At 33.9% G+C, this 14,389-nt stretch overlaps 1 protein-coding gene across 1 annotated transcript in view; it reads right to left on the bottom strand.

The window, feature by feature from the left end:
* Positions 1 to 284: 284 nt before the first annotated feature.
* LOC145687943 (HEAT repeat-containing protein 3) overlaps positions 285 to 14,389 on the bottom strand; it is an 82,185-nt gene continuing 68,080 nt past the window's right edge. The window contains exons 9-14 of the mRNA XM_081761526.1: positions 12,944 to 13,065; positions 9,680 to 9,816; positions 8,342 to 8,457; positions 6,103 to 6,228; positions 4,569 to 4,742; positions 285 to 2,150 (exon numbers count right to left, since the gene is read on the bottom strand). Coding sequence (XP_081617652.1) covers positions 2,022 to 2,150; positions 4,569 to 4,742; positions 6,103 to 6,228; positions 8,342 to 8,457; positions 9,680 to 9,816; positions 12,944 to 13,065 — 804 coding nt within the window. The 3' untranslated portion in view covers positions 285 to 2,021. The remainder of the gene's footprint in view (positions 2,151 to 4,568; positions 4,743 to 6,102; positions 6,229 to 8,341; positions 8,458 to 9,679; positions 9,817 to 12,943; positions 13,066 to 14,389) is intronic.

Raw genomic sequence — 14,389 nt, forward strand, 5'->3', positions numbered from 1 at the left:
AGTTTGGAACATTATTCTGTTCCATCTCCTTTCAACACTATTATACAATATCAGAAAAGAAGATTGCCAAATATTCTCTACTTTCTGTAGAAGTCACACTCATGCCTTTATTTTCCACTTAATTTCTTCAATTCCATTAAACGCAATTAGAGATACGGCAACGTTCAGCAATCACTGTCCTAAATAGGGCTGGCATGCCTCTACGGCAGTAGTGTGAGATAAGCAATTTACACCTTGAAACAGCCTATTCAAATAACCACCTCGAGATAAAGAAAACAACAAAATCGGAAACCGCAACAATATATTGCTATTAAATTATATACAAATACAGTATATAACTCTCTTATACACATTTTAATTTCATGTATCAAAGTCTTACGAAATCATTCATTACAACTATGAACGCAATGGAGATTGTTCCATGCCAACGAATACAAAAAAAAGCTCATTCAGTATTCTATAACATAAATATGTGTTTATTTTTAAAAAATAAAATTCAATTTAACTTGGTGCTAAGTAACTTGTGATTACACTATTACGCACTGGAAAAGGATAATGTTAGTCTGAAAATATAACATATGTAGTCAGTCAATTTTATGCATCCATATCAGCATCAGAGAAAAATAGTATATTGCTATGAAAATGCGCCTAGTTACATACATTAATGAACTAAAATACAATGAAATACCTTACTAAAATAGAGTAAATTCGCTTTACTAGTTTAAGTTGGAGGCATTTTTGACAAATTAACGGTAACTAGAGCAAGCACTTTTTCTGAAGAGTAAAATTTCTTGAAACTAGGTCGTCAAAAATATTTAAATTTACAGAGATGCCAAGAGAAGAGGTTTGGGTTTACATAGTAATGAATATTCTGTTCCAGAAAAAGATGTACAAATTTAGAAGAGAGCTTAATCTCAAAGATTTTACTATCTTGTATACTCTAGGAATTATTTGGTGGATAGTGGCTTAAAAAAAAGTTATACCCAATGTAATTGACAAAACTTTAAAATGGGACTCATTTAGGATCTAAGGAGCACATCCGTCACTTCACATATTTTTTTCCGATACCTCATTGTGCAATATGAAACATAATCCACTTTAGTGATTCTGAAAAACGTTTATAAGTTAATCAAGAAAAAGAAGGAAGACAGGCGGCCATAACGTTACGTGAAAAACTGAAATGTAATTATATAAAAACAATGAAGGATTTTTAAAAGTTAACAAGTTCACTTACAGCATATCCTTCTTCCCTTTCCAAGTTCATTAGTATCACAATAAAATATAGGAAACAGAATTCTGAACTATATTTCTATTATATGATTACGTTCTCCAGTACTTCATCTACTGGACAATAAACTGCACTCATATCAATATATATTTTTACTCAAATACAAAACAGTTTCGGCAAAATTATCTAGATCTTAAGCTTCGAAGACTTCTAACATAAGAAACAGAAAAATCTTTGGCACTAAAATAAAATTCTACCTATCATTTACGTATTTAAATCTTCTACTGGTTGGCAGATACCAAAAAATCCATTAGAAATCATTTACAGATGTCTTAACTACTACATAGATGATGCAGTCACACTACTCTCTTGAAAACCACAATGAAAATATAAATAAAATTAAAACAGAAAGTACAGCACACAATTTTGTATAGGACCTAAATATAAAATGCAACAAAATCGACTTACAAAATCCTGATTTAAACTTCAGCTATAAAGAATTATAGTATAACATTTTTTTTTCTATTTTTGTAAGATTTTAAAGGTACATTTGGTACCTTGGTAGTTTTAACTTGTAACACAATAATGATAACATTAAATCAAACGACGGTGTCGTTTGGCAAGACATTACATATCGCAAGCTACTTAGCGTAATAAAAATACATTTTGAAGTCATATATATGTATAAATATGTTTTTGAGGTCTTCATTTTAACAAAGAAGAAAACCAGTGTTTAAAACAACACTGAGAAGTCAAAAAAAATTACATCAAAAACAAGAAAAACACGTTTCACCTATGACGTATGTCCATTTTTACTCTTCGCGATGTGTTGATTTTTATACTTGATAAATCGCACAAGGTTCGTATTTGCTGTCATGACTATCGGATAATGATCACCCAATTCTTTCTTCTGCATTCGAATCTGAAAATAAATAATTTCCAGTTAGTATTTGAAAATTAAAAAAAAAAGTTTGTTCTTAATTTCACTCTTGTAACGAATTCGATCTACAATGTGAAGGTAACAATACAAAGATATTTAATTTCGATTTGAAACCACAATCTGAACTCTTAGCTTCCTTACATTTCAAGAAAGAAAAAAATACACTTATCTCTGAAGTGAACTATTAAGTAACTACAATTTAACTTAATTTAGTAATTTATTCTACCAAATTTACTGAGCAACTTCAGGGGCACTTGCATTTCATTTTTGTGTAAAGTATTAATTAGCTATAGCTCTTTCCAGATGAGGAGGAGTAGCCAATGGTACGCGATACTTCGCGCAGTGATGCCGGGTTATAGCCAATGAATCGATAGCGTTATTTATTATGATAAAACTGTTATTCAAATAAAATTTAGAATATTCACTGTTCATGCTGGAAATGTAAATATGAACTAAATTAATTATCTTTCAATTTATTCCATTACAACTGCTGAAAGTGCCTCATTGTAGTTTGTATTTTGTCGTTGTGTTAGCTTGAATCCTAAATTTATTATAACAGGTTACAAATTTTGTTAATCATTATTTCATGGATTTTTTCTTGTGATTTCTGTATATGTTGTGTAAGGATCATCCCCAGTATTTCTGTTGTGTGGGTTAGTTCCCTCGTAGCTTAGAAAGGCCTTCCTCCCTGACGACTTCAGCACAGATGAATCACACAAACGAAATTAACTCTAAATCCTCTGTTTTCATAAATTTGGAAATTATGTTTTCCTTCCTCTGATGCGAATTTCTTTCTTACTTTTTAAATTAAACTCTAAAAATAATCCCTGGAACCACTTAAAAAACTGAAAACACAACGCGAGAAAGAATTCGAGAAACGAGTAAAGGTAAACGAGAGCCTTGTTTCTGCCTAATTGTATCAGATCCCAGCGTCTCGAAGCAGTCAATTTATGATCCCACTTAGATGCCTGTGTGTTTGCTCAGCAGTGGTGCGAAAAGTCAGTGCATACTATCGTCTGCCACAAATTGACATTACAGAATAACTGCGATTAGGGAAAGCAAACAGCTCGCTCAAGGCCATCTAACTTATCATCTGGAAAGAGGTATGGCTTAATAAACTTGATGAAATGTTGTCGAATAAAATAACATGTTAAAAAAGAGCTAATAAAGTTACGTAGTATAAGGATCCTGTAATTATTAATTCCTGTTTTCGTTTGAAAATTCGTTTCAATTCTGTCAGGGGTAAAACAAAAACAAAGAATGATTGCGGAATTCTGTGACGAAAGCATGAACAAACAGTTAGAAAACTTAAGAAACTTCTATACTATAGTTACTGTTCCTACGTGCATACTATCAAGCCCTAATAATTTTAACAGAAAATCCTGTGAGAGTGATATTAAACGATGTGATTATAACTAATATATTGGTGTCTATGCTTGAAGTTTAACATCTCTAACAAAGCATGCAAAGCTACTAGGAAGCCCTTTCTACTGTAGCACAGAAAGAACAGTGAACTACTAGAATCTTTAGTTAAAAAGATTCACTTGTTCCAACAACCATTTTTAAAATAGGACAGAAATCATATAACAGAGACTGAGAATTGTATTGGTATTATTTATTTATTTATTTATTTATTTGTTTGTTTCTTACTGATAACGATTTTATAGACTAAATCAATCATTTCCAAACACGCAGTATAGCAAACCGTAGATTAGGTGAAGCACAATAATTGGATCTATTTTGCTCTATTAATTAATGATGGTTGAAAATGAAACAAACTGAATTCTTAATAGTACTACCACCCCACTCTACGGTATAGGCTAAAGGAGACGTCATAAATGTAAGTGAATAACGATGTAAGATTTTGTGAAATAAAGAGTTGGATGAATTGGGAATAAACGTCATGAAGACTCATAACGATGCTGTGCACCACAAAATCACTTTGGGATAAGAATGAACTACCGATCCTGCACTCAGAGGTAGACACTATCATGGAGACCGGAACTCCAAATGTGGTTTGAGGGGTAAAGGATATAATAACACACACAGTAATTACTCACTGAAATGATGCCCTGAATTGATCAGACTTGCTACTAGCGTTGAATTATTCCAAAGGAAGCAAAAGTTTGAGTAACCGTAAGAATCACAGTTTTCTTGATACTGAGTACTAGCCACAGTTAAGAACGCCTTTTTGTATCCGGTGCATCAGAATAAACTCACATCAACTAAAGTTGCCGTGAAATAGTCTTAATTCACGCTTATTAATCAAGATGCAATTAACATTTTGGGCTCAAGATGAAACCACATGTATGTTACGGGTTCGAGAAGGCGCGGTGCCTCAGTAGTGAACTTCGAAAATATAATCAATTTGGTTCTATTCAAAAAATACCACTAACTTACCTTGTGCTTTAAAGTAGGTAACAAATGTTGTAGCTTTTCAACCAGATTAATCTCTATAGCTATATCATCAGTGTAGTCTTCCCCGAAAACATCCATGAGGACATCAAGTGATTCAGCCACTACCCATAACTCAGGCTCTTTTGTACTGACGTCCAGGAGAAATTTTCCGATATGCTATTAAATTTAACAGGAAAGTAATAAACAGTTACAATTTCGTATTCAAATAAGTAAGAAAGGTAAACAACTACATATACAAAGGAATTTAAGGGTGAAACACCCTAAAAACAATTACTTGGAAATAATTACATTAATGGTAAAATGTTTAAAAAAATGAAAGATCTATACAAGTTTTCAAAGATACAAGAAGCCATGACTATAAGGATGATTGACACATTCATTAGAATAACTAATTCAGTGCTCTAAACTTCGTAGATCCAGGTTTTATCTTTTCTTTCTTTCTTTAACATGTTCACTTCATATATGTTTTAATAATTAGGCTTCTATTAATCGTCTTATCTATAAACAAGAATCTCAAGTAAAGCTGAATCATGAACAGGGCCGGCTCTAGCATACGGGTAACACGCAACACATACAACATGTAACATCTGCACGGGGAGGCAAATTTTGAGGGGCGGCAAAATCTTTCATAACTATATTATTTAAAATAAATAATTCTTGTTGGAAACAGACTTCATGATGATGGTAGTTAAATTTACTAAGCTGACCTTCTATTTGAATACTACATTCATAAATCAAGTTTAGGTCGCATTAGTTTAAGGTCATACGGACAGTGCTAAAGCAAATGGTCGAAACAAATCCCAGCATGAATTGCTTGATTGTTGTAAAATACAAGAACTCAATTCCCAAACAGTAGCGAACACTGTTCCATTTAGTTAGTTACCACAGTTTTGATATGAAAACAAGTTCTTATCAATGAAGGTGGAAACAAGTCTCTCTTAAAAAATAAATTTAGTAGATGTAGAAGGAAAATCAAGAAATAAAGACAAAAGAGCTAGTTGCACTGGAATTGCAAACTGATATATTGAAATTGAAGCTCAATATTGAATTCTATAAAAAGGATTACTATCTTTCCTCTGCAGGAAATCATTTTATTCTAGTAAGTCCTGGATAATTTTTCCTCGATATAAACACTCAAATAGTTCTCAAAATAGTGCAAACACCCATGTACTGCAATGGATTTCCTCCTCTACCATCGCTGTTGCAAATAAATGCAGCAAAGCGTCTGGAAACGACTTATACGTTATATGTCTAAATTCCGCAACGAATATAAGATATATTACAGGCTAATGGGGATTTTTTATAACTGTGTTAATCAGGTAAATTTCATTTTGATAAGACATCTCTATAATTTGATAGCTATCTGTATATTTCACTAAACAACCATAGCAAGAACATTAGGAGTAAGGGCAAAGGGAATGATATGTTAACTTAGTTTTAGAAATGGAACTCATAATAATAATAATAGTAACAAAAAGCGTAAGTACCTAATTTTTTCCCCCTTTTGCTTTCTTACCTTCATCAAAAGCGAAGAATTTTCACCGTTGACATTGCCCAGAATGACTCCTAAAGTCCCCACAATTCTAATGACATTTGCTCGAATATTGGCATCTGGACAAGTACTTTCTCCATTGAAAAGTAACTGAAATTATACATTTAATTCAATTAGACACTACCAGATATGCCATAGTGTTATGTGCTAGGGAGGTATAGTAAAGAGATTAACATATGTTACTTTCTTACACAAACACGCTTTCGTGATCAGTTAACGAACATCTATGTTCGAAGTACCTACACCAACACTACTTTGTTACGCCGAGTTTGATTTTCTGATGAAATACGTGTATAATATTTAGTCTAAGCAGAAATTATACACATCACTTATAATATCGCTATAAAAACACCAAATAAAGTGAAATTGCCAGCAAAAAGTGATATTATAAAATGCGAATATATTTTATCCGTTAAAACTATTTAAATACAGTTATTCTCATATAACGTGATAAATATGAGTTCTTTCGTAGGATCTTGACAAAGAATTCTATTACTATGTCTCCAGTCGTTACCATGAACAGCTTGAGACACTTGAAAAGGATTTATCACGTACGCCTTCGAATCCTAAATTTCAAATTTTGGTTTACAATATTATGAAAAAAATCGGTGAGGGATAATACAAAACACACAAAAGTCAGAACAGGAAGCAGAGAGGGTGTGGTATTAAAAATGAGCCATTCGTTTCTTTTCTTTCTCTCTCTCTCTCTTTCTCGCTCTCTCTCTCTCTCTCTCTAAATGTATCTTTCGAATATGTCGGTCAATGATCTGTGATATCAAGAGCCTATGTCCAAATTTAATTTGGAAATTTATTTTCTTATTTACTTTAAATAAAGTATGAATCATTCTTAGTTTTATTTGTTGCCTTCACCTTATTTGCTGTATATTTGATCTCTCTTATGTTCGTGAACACACTTGACTGAATAGTACATTTCTTCGAATCCATGATGAGCTCTTTCACTCTGATGTGAATACTGCGTTGTCACAACTCTCATACTTTTCTTCATATTGGCAATTCACTTCATACACATACGAATAAACACTAAATTCTGTAAAAGAGCCATTATTTACATACTTTTTTATATTTTTGTAAGTAGTATACAGTCCCCCCTCCCCCTAATGACGAACGGAAAAAAGTGAGAATGTGATCTTACCCACACTTCTAGACGTGAGGAAGGAAATCGCTTAACTCTTGAAGTACAAAGTCGTCAATACAAATTCATTCATTTGTGCGTCGATGAAATACTAAGGTGAAGTTTTAATTAATCGAATGCAAGTTTCATATTGTTTGTGTCAAAGTTCATAAGTCGTTTGACATCGTTAGCATCGTTCATAATGATACGATGAACAATACATATATATAGTAATAACATCGTTAAATTTATATAATGAACCTTTAGAAAGTAATAAGCTAATTTGTATGTAAAGAAACAGACTGAAGGTAAGGACATCAAACTCAAGAGTGAAGATGTGTGGCTAGTTTGGGTGACATACTGCTGAGTGTACTGGTAGCAGGTTCAGCAGTCACGTAACACATTTTCAAAAATTTAATTACAAATTAAATTAGCTAATGTTTTATTATGTTTCCCAATCCAATACATTATCTGGAATGAAGTGATAAATATACAACTTTTTAACTGAAATATCATTTTGAACAAATTACAGATACTAAGGAAAAAATATATAAAAAGTTATTGCGATATTCGGACGCTGCATTGGTAGAAATTACATTCGATGTTCAAAAAGAAAATAGTGGTTTTTACGAAACTTTTCATTTTTCCTTATTCCACTCTTTAGCTCTTCTCATTAACTTTACATCTTTCGTAGTATTCCTTTCTTTTCTCTCTTTGACTCTTAGCTCTTTACTTTCCAACATTGCAACTCAACTTACGGAACAGGAAATGCAGTCATTTTTCATTTACTACTATGGATTACTCAGTATTACCTATAACGCATCGCCGGAACAACTCTAAAAAGCACATAGCAGATGCGCTTTTGTTTCAGTTTGTACGCTTGTTACATAACAGTATTCTTTGCAAATGTCATTTTGTTACTTGCATATTCCGTGCCTAGAGATGTTACGATATGAATGTCGAAATACCACCAAAAATCCTCATTACAGGATAGTAAATGTATTTACTTGTTCATATTCTGACTATTTGTTTCTCCTATCTATTCCACATGTATTACATAGATATATTTACCTGTAAATCAGAAACAGTGAGGTTTCTAAATTGAGGTAGTTTCTGATCTGCCAAACGCTGCAGAATAGCTCGCATTGCTGATGTGGCCGCCTCTAGAAGTGGAATTTCAGATGCGGCTGAAAGATAAAAAATTGAACTTTTTGATTACCAAGCCTCTTCTGCTTTTTTTCCTTTTTTTTTTTTTTTTTAAATGCCGATTTCATAGTTATTTTCAAAGGCTAGTAGTTCAACTCTAAACTGGTGCAGAAATACGAATAGTAGAACATGTAGAATGGAACGAAGATTATATATATTTTTTAAAAAACTTAGCAAACCGACTTCCCACAGAAGGCAAGAAAAATGGAAAATTCACAAATTTTTACTAAACAATGGATCTGTCCCCTTGCACCTATAAACTACGTACACGACACTGAGAAATGTCCATGAATATATTCCAGAGATGTTGGAATAAGGTTCTAATTGCACTATTGTCATGATAAACACAGTGTGACTGTGATACCTAAATAATACGCGTCGGTACTTGGCCTATTATTAGAGAAGGAAAAAGTTCTATAGTTGTACAAAAGAAAGTGCGCTCTATCGTGTTTTGAACAAAGGGGTAGAGCTGAACATATGCTAAAACTCCTCTCCAGTGTTAATAGAATACATCTGGAAATACATTAGGAATTCATTCTATGCTATTAAGTGGTAATTTTTCTTCTGTTTATTTATTTTTTTTCTTTATTCCACTCTCCCATCTCCGCTCAATCCCTTTCCCGCATCCTATAATGACAATGTGTATTCAGGAATCTTAAGTTCACCATATTGACGTAGACAGTATGGTTCCCTGACAAGAACTACCTTCTACAATAAGAAAAGAAAACGCTTTAGTGTACATAATCCGGAGAAAAATTCTTTTTCAAACAATGGAAGCTGGAATTCCCCTTTTTTTTATCTCGACATAAACATATGCTGAGAACCTTACAGCGGTAGATTAAAGCTGTATAAATTAAACATAGAACACAGCAAGTCATAGCAAAATAATAATAATATATCTACGCACTTATACCAAGGTATCTATAAATAGATACTCGACACTATTGGCCTTATATGGAAGTATCAACAAATATCTGGCAAAGAAAACGTTGAAAGAAGAATAACTTGTCATACTCTCAAAAATAAGTGATTTTACTACTGAAATATAAATGAAAGGATCTTAAGCTTTATTAGTTTTAAAATGTCAGAAAACTACTTATTCTCTCGAGCTGACACTACTGGCAATAGTGATGAAAAATAGAAATGGATCGATATGCTCCTTTTATGTCACAGAAAGCTGACTTATCTAACAATTATACGTACCGGTTTGCTTAAATATCAGGGTTCCAATATTAATCCACAAATCATAAAGCTTATTTAAGCCACCTAAGTCTTCAATATCCATGCTTGTTACTAGGTTATGAAGACACAAGTAACTTCGACATCTTAACAGTGAGATCCTGTGAACAAGAAAATATATAACAACATACATATAATATGAGGGTAGATTAATAAGTACGAAAAACAACTTATGTAAAACTAAATATAATAGGTAGCACATCAAGAATATATAAACACAAAATATAGGCTTATATTAAAGCTTATTTTTTAACATAGCCGCCAAATCGCTTAATAAATTTCTCTCAATGTGGCACAAATTTCAAAATATCTTGTTCATATAAGTCCGTCTTTTGGGAATATAGCCATCTATGCATACCCGATTTGACTTCATCATCGGAATTGAAAAGTTGGCCTGACTAGAATTTTTTCATCGTGGAAAAAACTGTACAGTGCATGCTCCAGCACCTCTCAACCCAAATATCTTACGGACATAAACAGCAACATAGGGGAAGCCCGCGACGCATCTTTGTCGATGTTCTTTCATACGATGCAGCATTGTGTCTCTGGGCGTTGGAAAATTCACCAGTAGAATTCCTTGAATATTCCAGAACATAGTCACTAGACATTTTGCGCAGATTGAGTAACCTTAATTTTCTTCTTTTGTAGAGAATCAGTATATTTCCATTTCATAGGCGCCCGCTTTTTTTTTTTTTTTCCTTCAGAGTACGAATGGTACGACCAGAACTCGTCACCTGAAACGATAGCTTCCAGAAAAGCATGTTCTCCCTCAGTGTATCTTGCTAGGTGATCCAGATGTACAGTACTATCATTGGCTGGCCCTTATGCATGACTATGACGTTCTTTGACACCCACCAAGCACTCAGTTAATAAAATTTTAATTTGTTACGCACCACATCATACCATACTGTATTGTACAAAATGTAGAAATAATTTCGTAATGTTCGATCATGGATTCGCGTGTCATTACGAATTACTTCTTCAATGGCCGTGACATTCTGTTTGCTTGCTGTTGTTACTGGAAACATAGCGTAGCAAATCCGCAAACCTCACAGATTCTCTTCAAAAAAATTTGCACCACTTAGAAATGATCTTACAGTCCATACAGACTTTCCCATTTTCCTGTGAATTTCACCCGAGTTTTAGCCCTCTGAAGAACGAAGGAAGAACGAAAAAAAGAAAGAAAGAAAAAAAAAAACCTTTCTGCTCTTTAGAACTAGACGAGATAAGTTCACGCTTCTGTCGAACTTCAGAGTACTTTCATGCCTCATCCAGTATAATATAGCATGAAAAAATTGATGTGTGTTACTAATTGATTCGCCCTCGTGCTAAGAGAGAAAAAAAATTACTAAAACAATAACTACGTAAGTTCCGTGATATTGCATGTCAACACAAAACAAAAAGATTAAGTAAGTTACATGATGGAAATCAAAACATACTTACTTAAAACACAGTTTTACGATGATATAGAGTAAGAGCGAAGTACGTTTCTATTGAAAATGTTTGCAGCTTTTTCATGATAATGCATTTTCATTTAACAAATGTACTTTGTTCTTAAAGTGGCAGAAATTAATCACATGGTCTTTCCAATGATAGAAGATAACTAAACAGCGATACGTTTAATTCTGCCTAAGCAAGCTGAGCTGACTGAGGTGTTCTGTGGTACAGATCAAGGATGATAGTAAAGAGTGAATGCATCTTGTGTTAAAGTACACCCAGAAACTATCAGGAATTGACGTTCCGAACTGCTGACAACGCAGTTTCTCCTAGAAACCCCCAGTCATACCTCCACAACCATGTCAGAGGAAAACCTCAGATCGATTCAGGAAATGCTCACTCGAAATTATTCCTTGTAACTTTTTCTGCTGAGATGGGCTAAAGAAATTTATCGCCACAAACCACAAATTCGGGATGTGCTGGATGATTGCACTCACTATGTCTTCATGAACACTCCAGGCTATTTCATATAAGAACTATTTGACAATATCTATTTCCATTTTATCTACTATGAGATCAATGTTGTAACCAAAAATTGTAGATCTTAACCACCTCCGGTTTGAAAAGATGAAAGTCGAGACACAACTTATTCTCGGGACGCTAAATTTGTTTAAAAAAATTGCTTTTTGATCTCTCTTATCGTTCTTTCTCTGTGGAAGTACTGAAACCGGAAACACTAGTAAATTTCAACTACTTCCGGTTTTGGTAGAGTATTGAGGGTAGTAATGGTACGTTCTTTTGAGGCGTTGAATCCACTAAAAAAAAGTATGTTCTATCTATTGCCGTTTTTGTTCGACGGCGATCAATGTGAAAATCGGAAAAGGTTGATCTCCGTTAAACCTCTTAGAAAAGGTGAAACCTATCCTTAGGGCGCTCAATCGATAATAATAATAATAATAATAATAATAATAATAATAATAATAATAATAATAATAATAATAATAATAATAATAAAAATAAAATCGATTACCGTTACCTGTATTTATGGAGTACTGAGGGTGGTGATGATATATTCTTTTGAGATTCTGCGCTGAATCGATTGATGTGACGTAAAATACATTACAATGAAAACACAACCGTATTTCAAGATTATTTCATTTGTATTATGAACTACATTCATGTAATATATGGCAGAAAACTCCAATAAATTCGAAACTAGTGAAAACGAAAAAAAGAAAAAGACTGGAGTTATGCATACGTCGAAAATGAATTTATTATTGCATTGTTGATTCAACTGAATTTTGTAGATGATTTACCAATGTGATATTCCACTGCACAAACGAAAAGCAAAAAATAATACGCATAGCTACAGAACGTATGTTTGTTACATGTTAATGGGAAAGGCATGTACATTCCTAAGTATGAAGTTGTCAAATAAAACATAAGTACTCATCTAAAATAGTCTTAAAATATTCATTTTTAAATGTTTCTAAAATCTTATTCTTAGCAAATCGAAATTCGCTGCTTCTTAGCAGAATTACCTGGCTTTTTGCTGTTTTCTCGAATTTGCTGATATTTTACGGTTTCCCAGGTTTGTTGCTACTCTAGCTTCCTACATTTCTTATACTGTAATTGGAAGCCCGTGTTTCCTTTTTATTTCCATCACAAAGGCAATGCTTCATTCTTTTTTCCTTTTTACCTTGTATTATTGTGTACTAATATTGTGTATCTCTTAGCATGTTCTAATGTACAATTAATATTAAATCATAGTTTTAATGTATGTATACTCACTTCTGCAGAAGATCTTTTCCTTTTTGATGCCTGTTTAACACTTCGCAGACATCTGAAGGTGGAAAGGATTCTTTATCCAGAGTTTTCCCAATAAGCTGATGGCTGATAATAGCTTCATGCACCTACAACAAATAAAACATTTAAATGCACAATTTTATACTTGTCACACAAAAATAATAAACAAGGCAGGAAGCGCTGGATTCTATGTACCGTCCATTGATCACAACAGAACGGTACAATATTATCAAATATTTGTAGCGAGTGTATATCAAAAATGTCTTTTTCCTGCATATGAACTTGATATTTGATCTCTGAAAGATGGCAACCACAGTTAGCTGCTAAAATTATACAGTATAAGGTTTAACTTTTAACCTGGAGCCAATATATATATATATATATATATATATATATATATATATATATATATATATATATATACATACAGAGGTTGACAAAAAAATCTAAAACGTTTGCAAAAGTGTAAAAATCATACTTAGTATGGTGTGGGGCCTCCTTCTGCGTCCAAAACAGCTTGGATCCGACGTGGAATGGACGTATACAGCTCCTGAATCGTGGTGTGTGAAATTTTGTACCATTGTTCCTCCAAAACATGCTCCAGTCCATTAAGGGATACTGATGGAGGGTAATGAGACCGAACACGCTTTTCTAACTCAGACCACAATGGCTCAATGGTGTTCAGATCTGGTAATTGTGGGAACCAGGGGAGGTGTGACAGCTCCTGGTCATGCTCCTCAAACCATGATTTCACCGTTTTTGTAGGGTGCCAAATCATCTTGGTAGATGCCATCACTTATCAGGGAAGAATATTTGGGCCATGGGTCCCCCAAAATGGCTCATACTCCTTACCATTCATAATTTCATGCAGGGTTATGATAGGACCTGCAGAAAACCACGATACCACTGCCCATACTGTAACAGAACCACCCCCATGCTTTACATTTACAGTTGGGAGTAGACAGTCTGTATCATAGGCATTTGACGGTGTTCTCCATACGTAAACACGACCGGTTTTTGGAAACAAGGTGAAGGTCGATTTATCGGACCACATTACGTGTTTCCACTGCTCATGAGTCCACGCCTTGTGGTCCTTGCACCACTGGATACGCCTTTTCGCATTTACTACTGTGACCAGGGGTTTGGCGATAACGGTCCTGCCATGAATTTTCATTTTATGAAGTTCCTGTCGCACTGTTTTCGATGAAGCCGGATTCTGTAGGCCGGGATTGAGTTCAGACGTAATTTTCATTACAGTGGTCTTCTTTTTTGCTGCTACAATCCGTTTTAATGCCCTCCGGTCCCTATCTGACAGGATTGTCTTTCGACCACTGTTGTGCTTTGCAGACGTCGTTTGCCCATGAATTGTGTATGCCCTTGTGACACTGGACACAGTGCCTTTCGATACCCCCACCATGTTCGCCACTGTAG

Source organism: Thermobia domestica, chromosome 1 (assembly GCF_964235325.1).
Source record: "Thermobia domestica chromosome 1, izTheDome1.hap1.1, whole genome shotgun sequence".
Lineage (NCBI taxonomy): Eukaryota > Metazoa > Arthropoda > Insecta > Zygentoma > Lepismatidae > Thermobia > Thermobia domestica.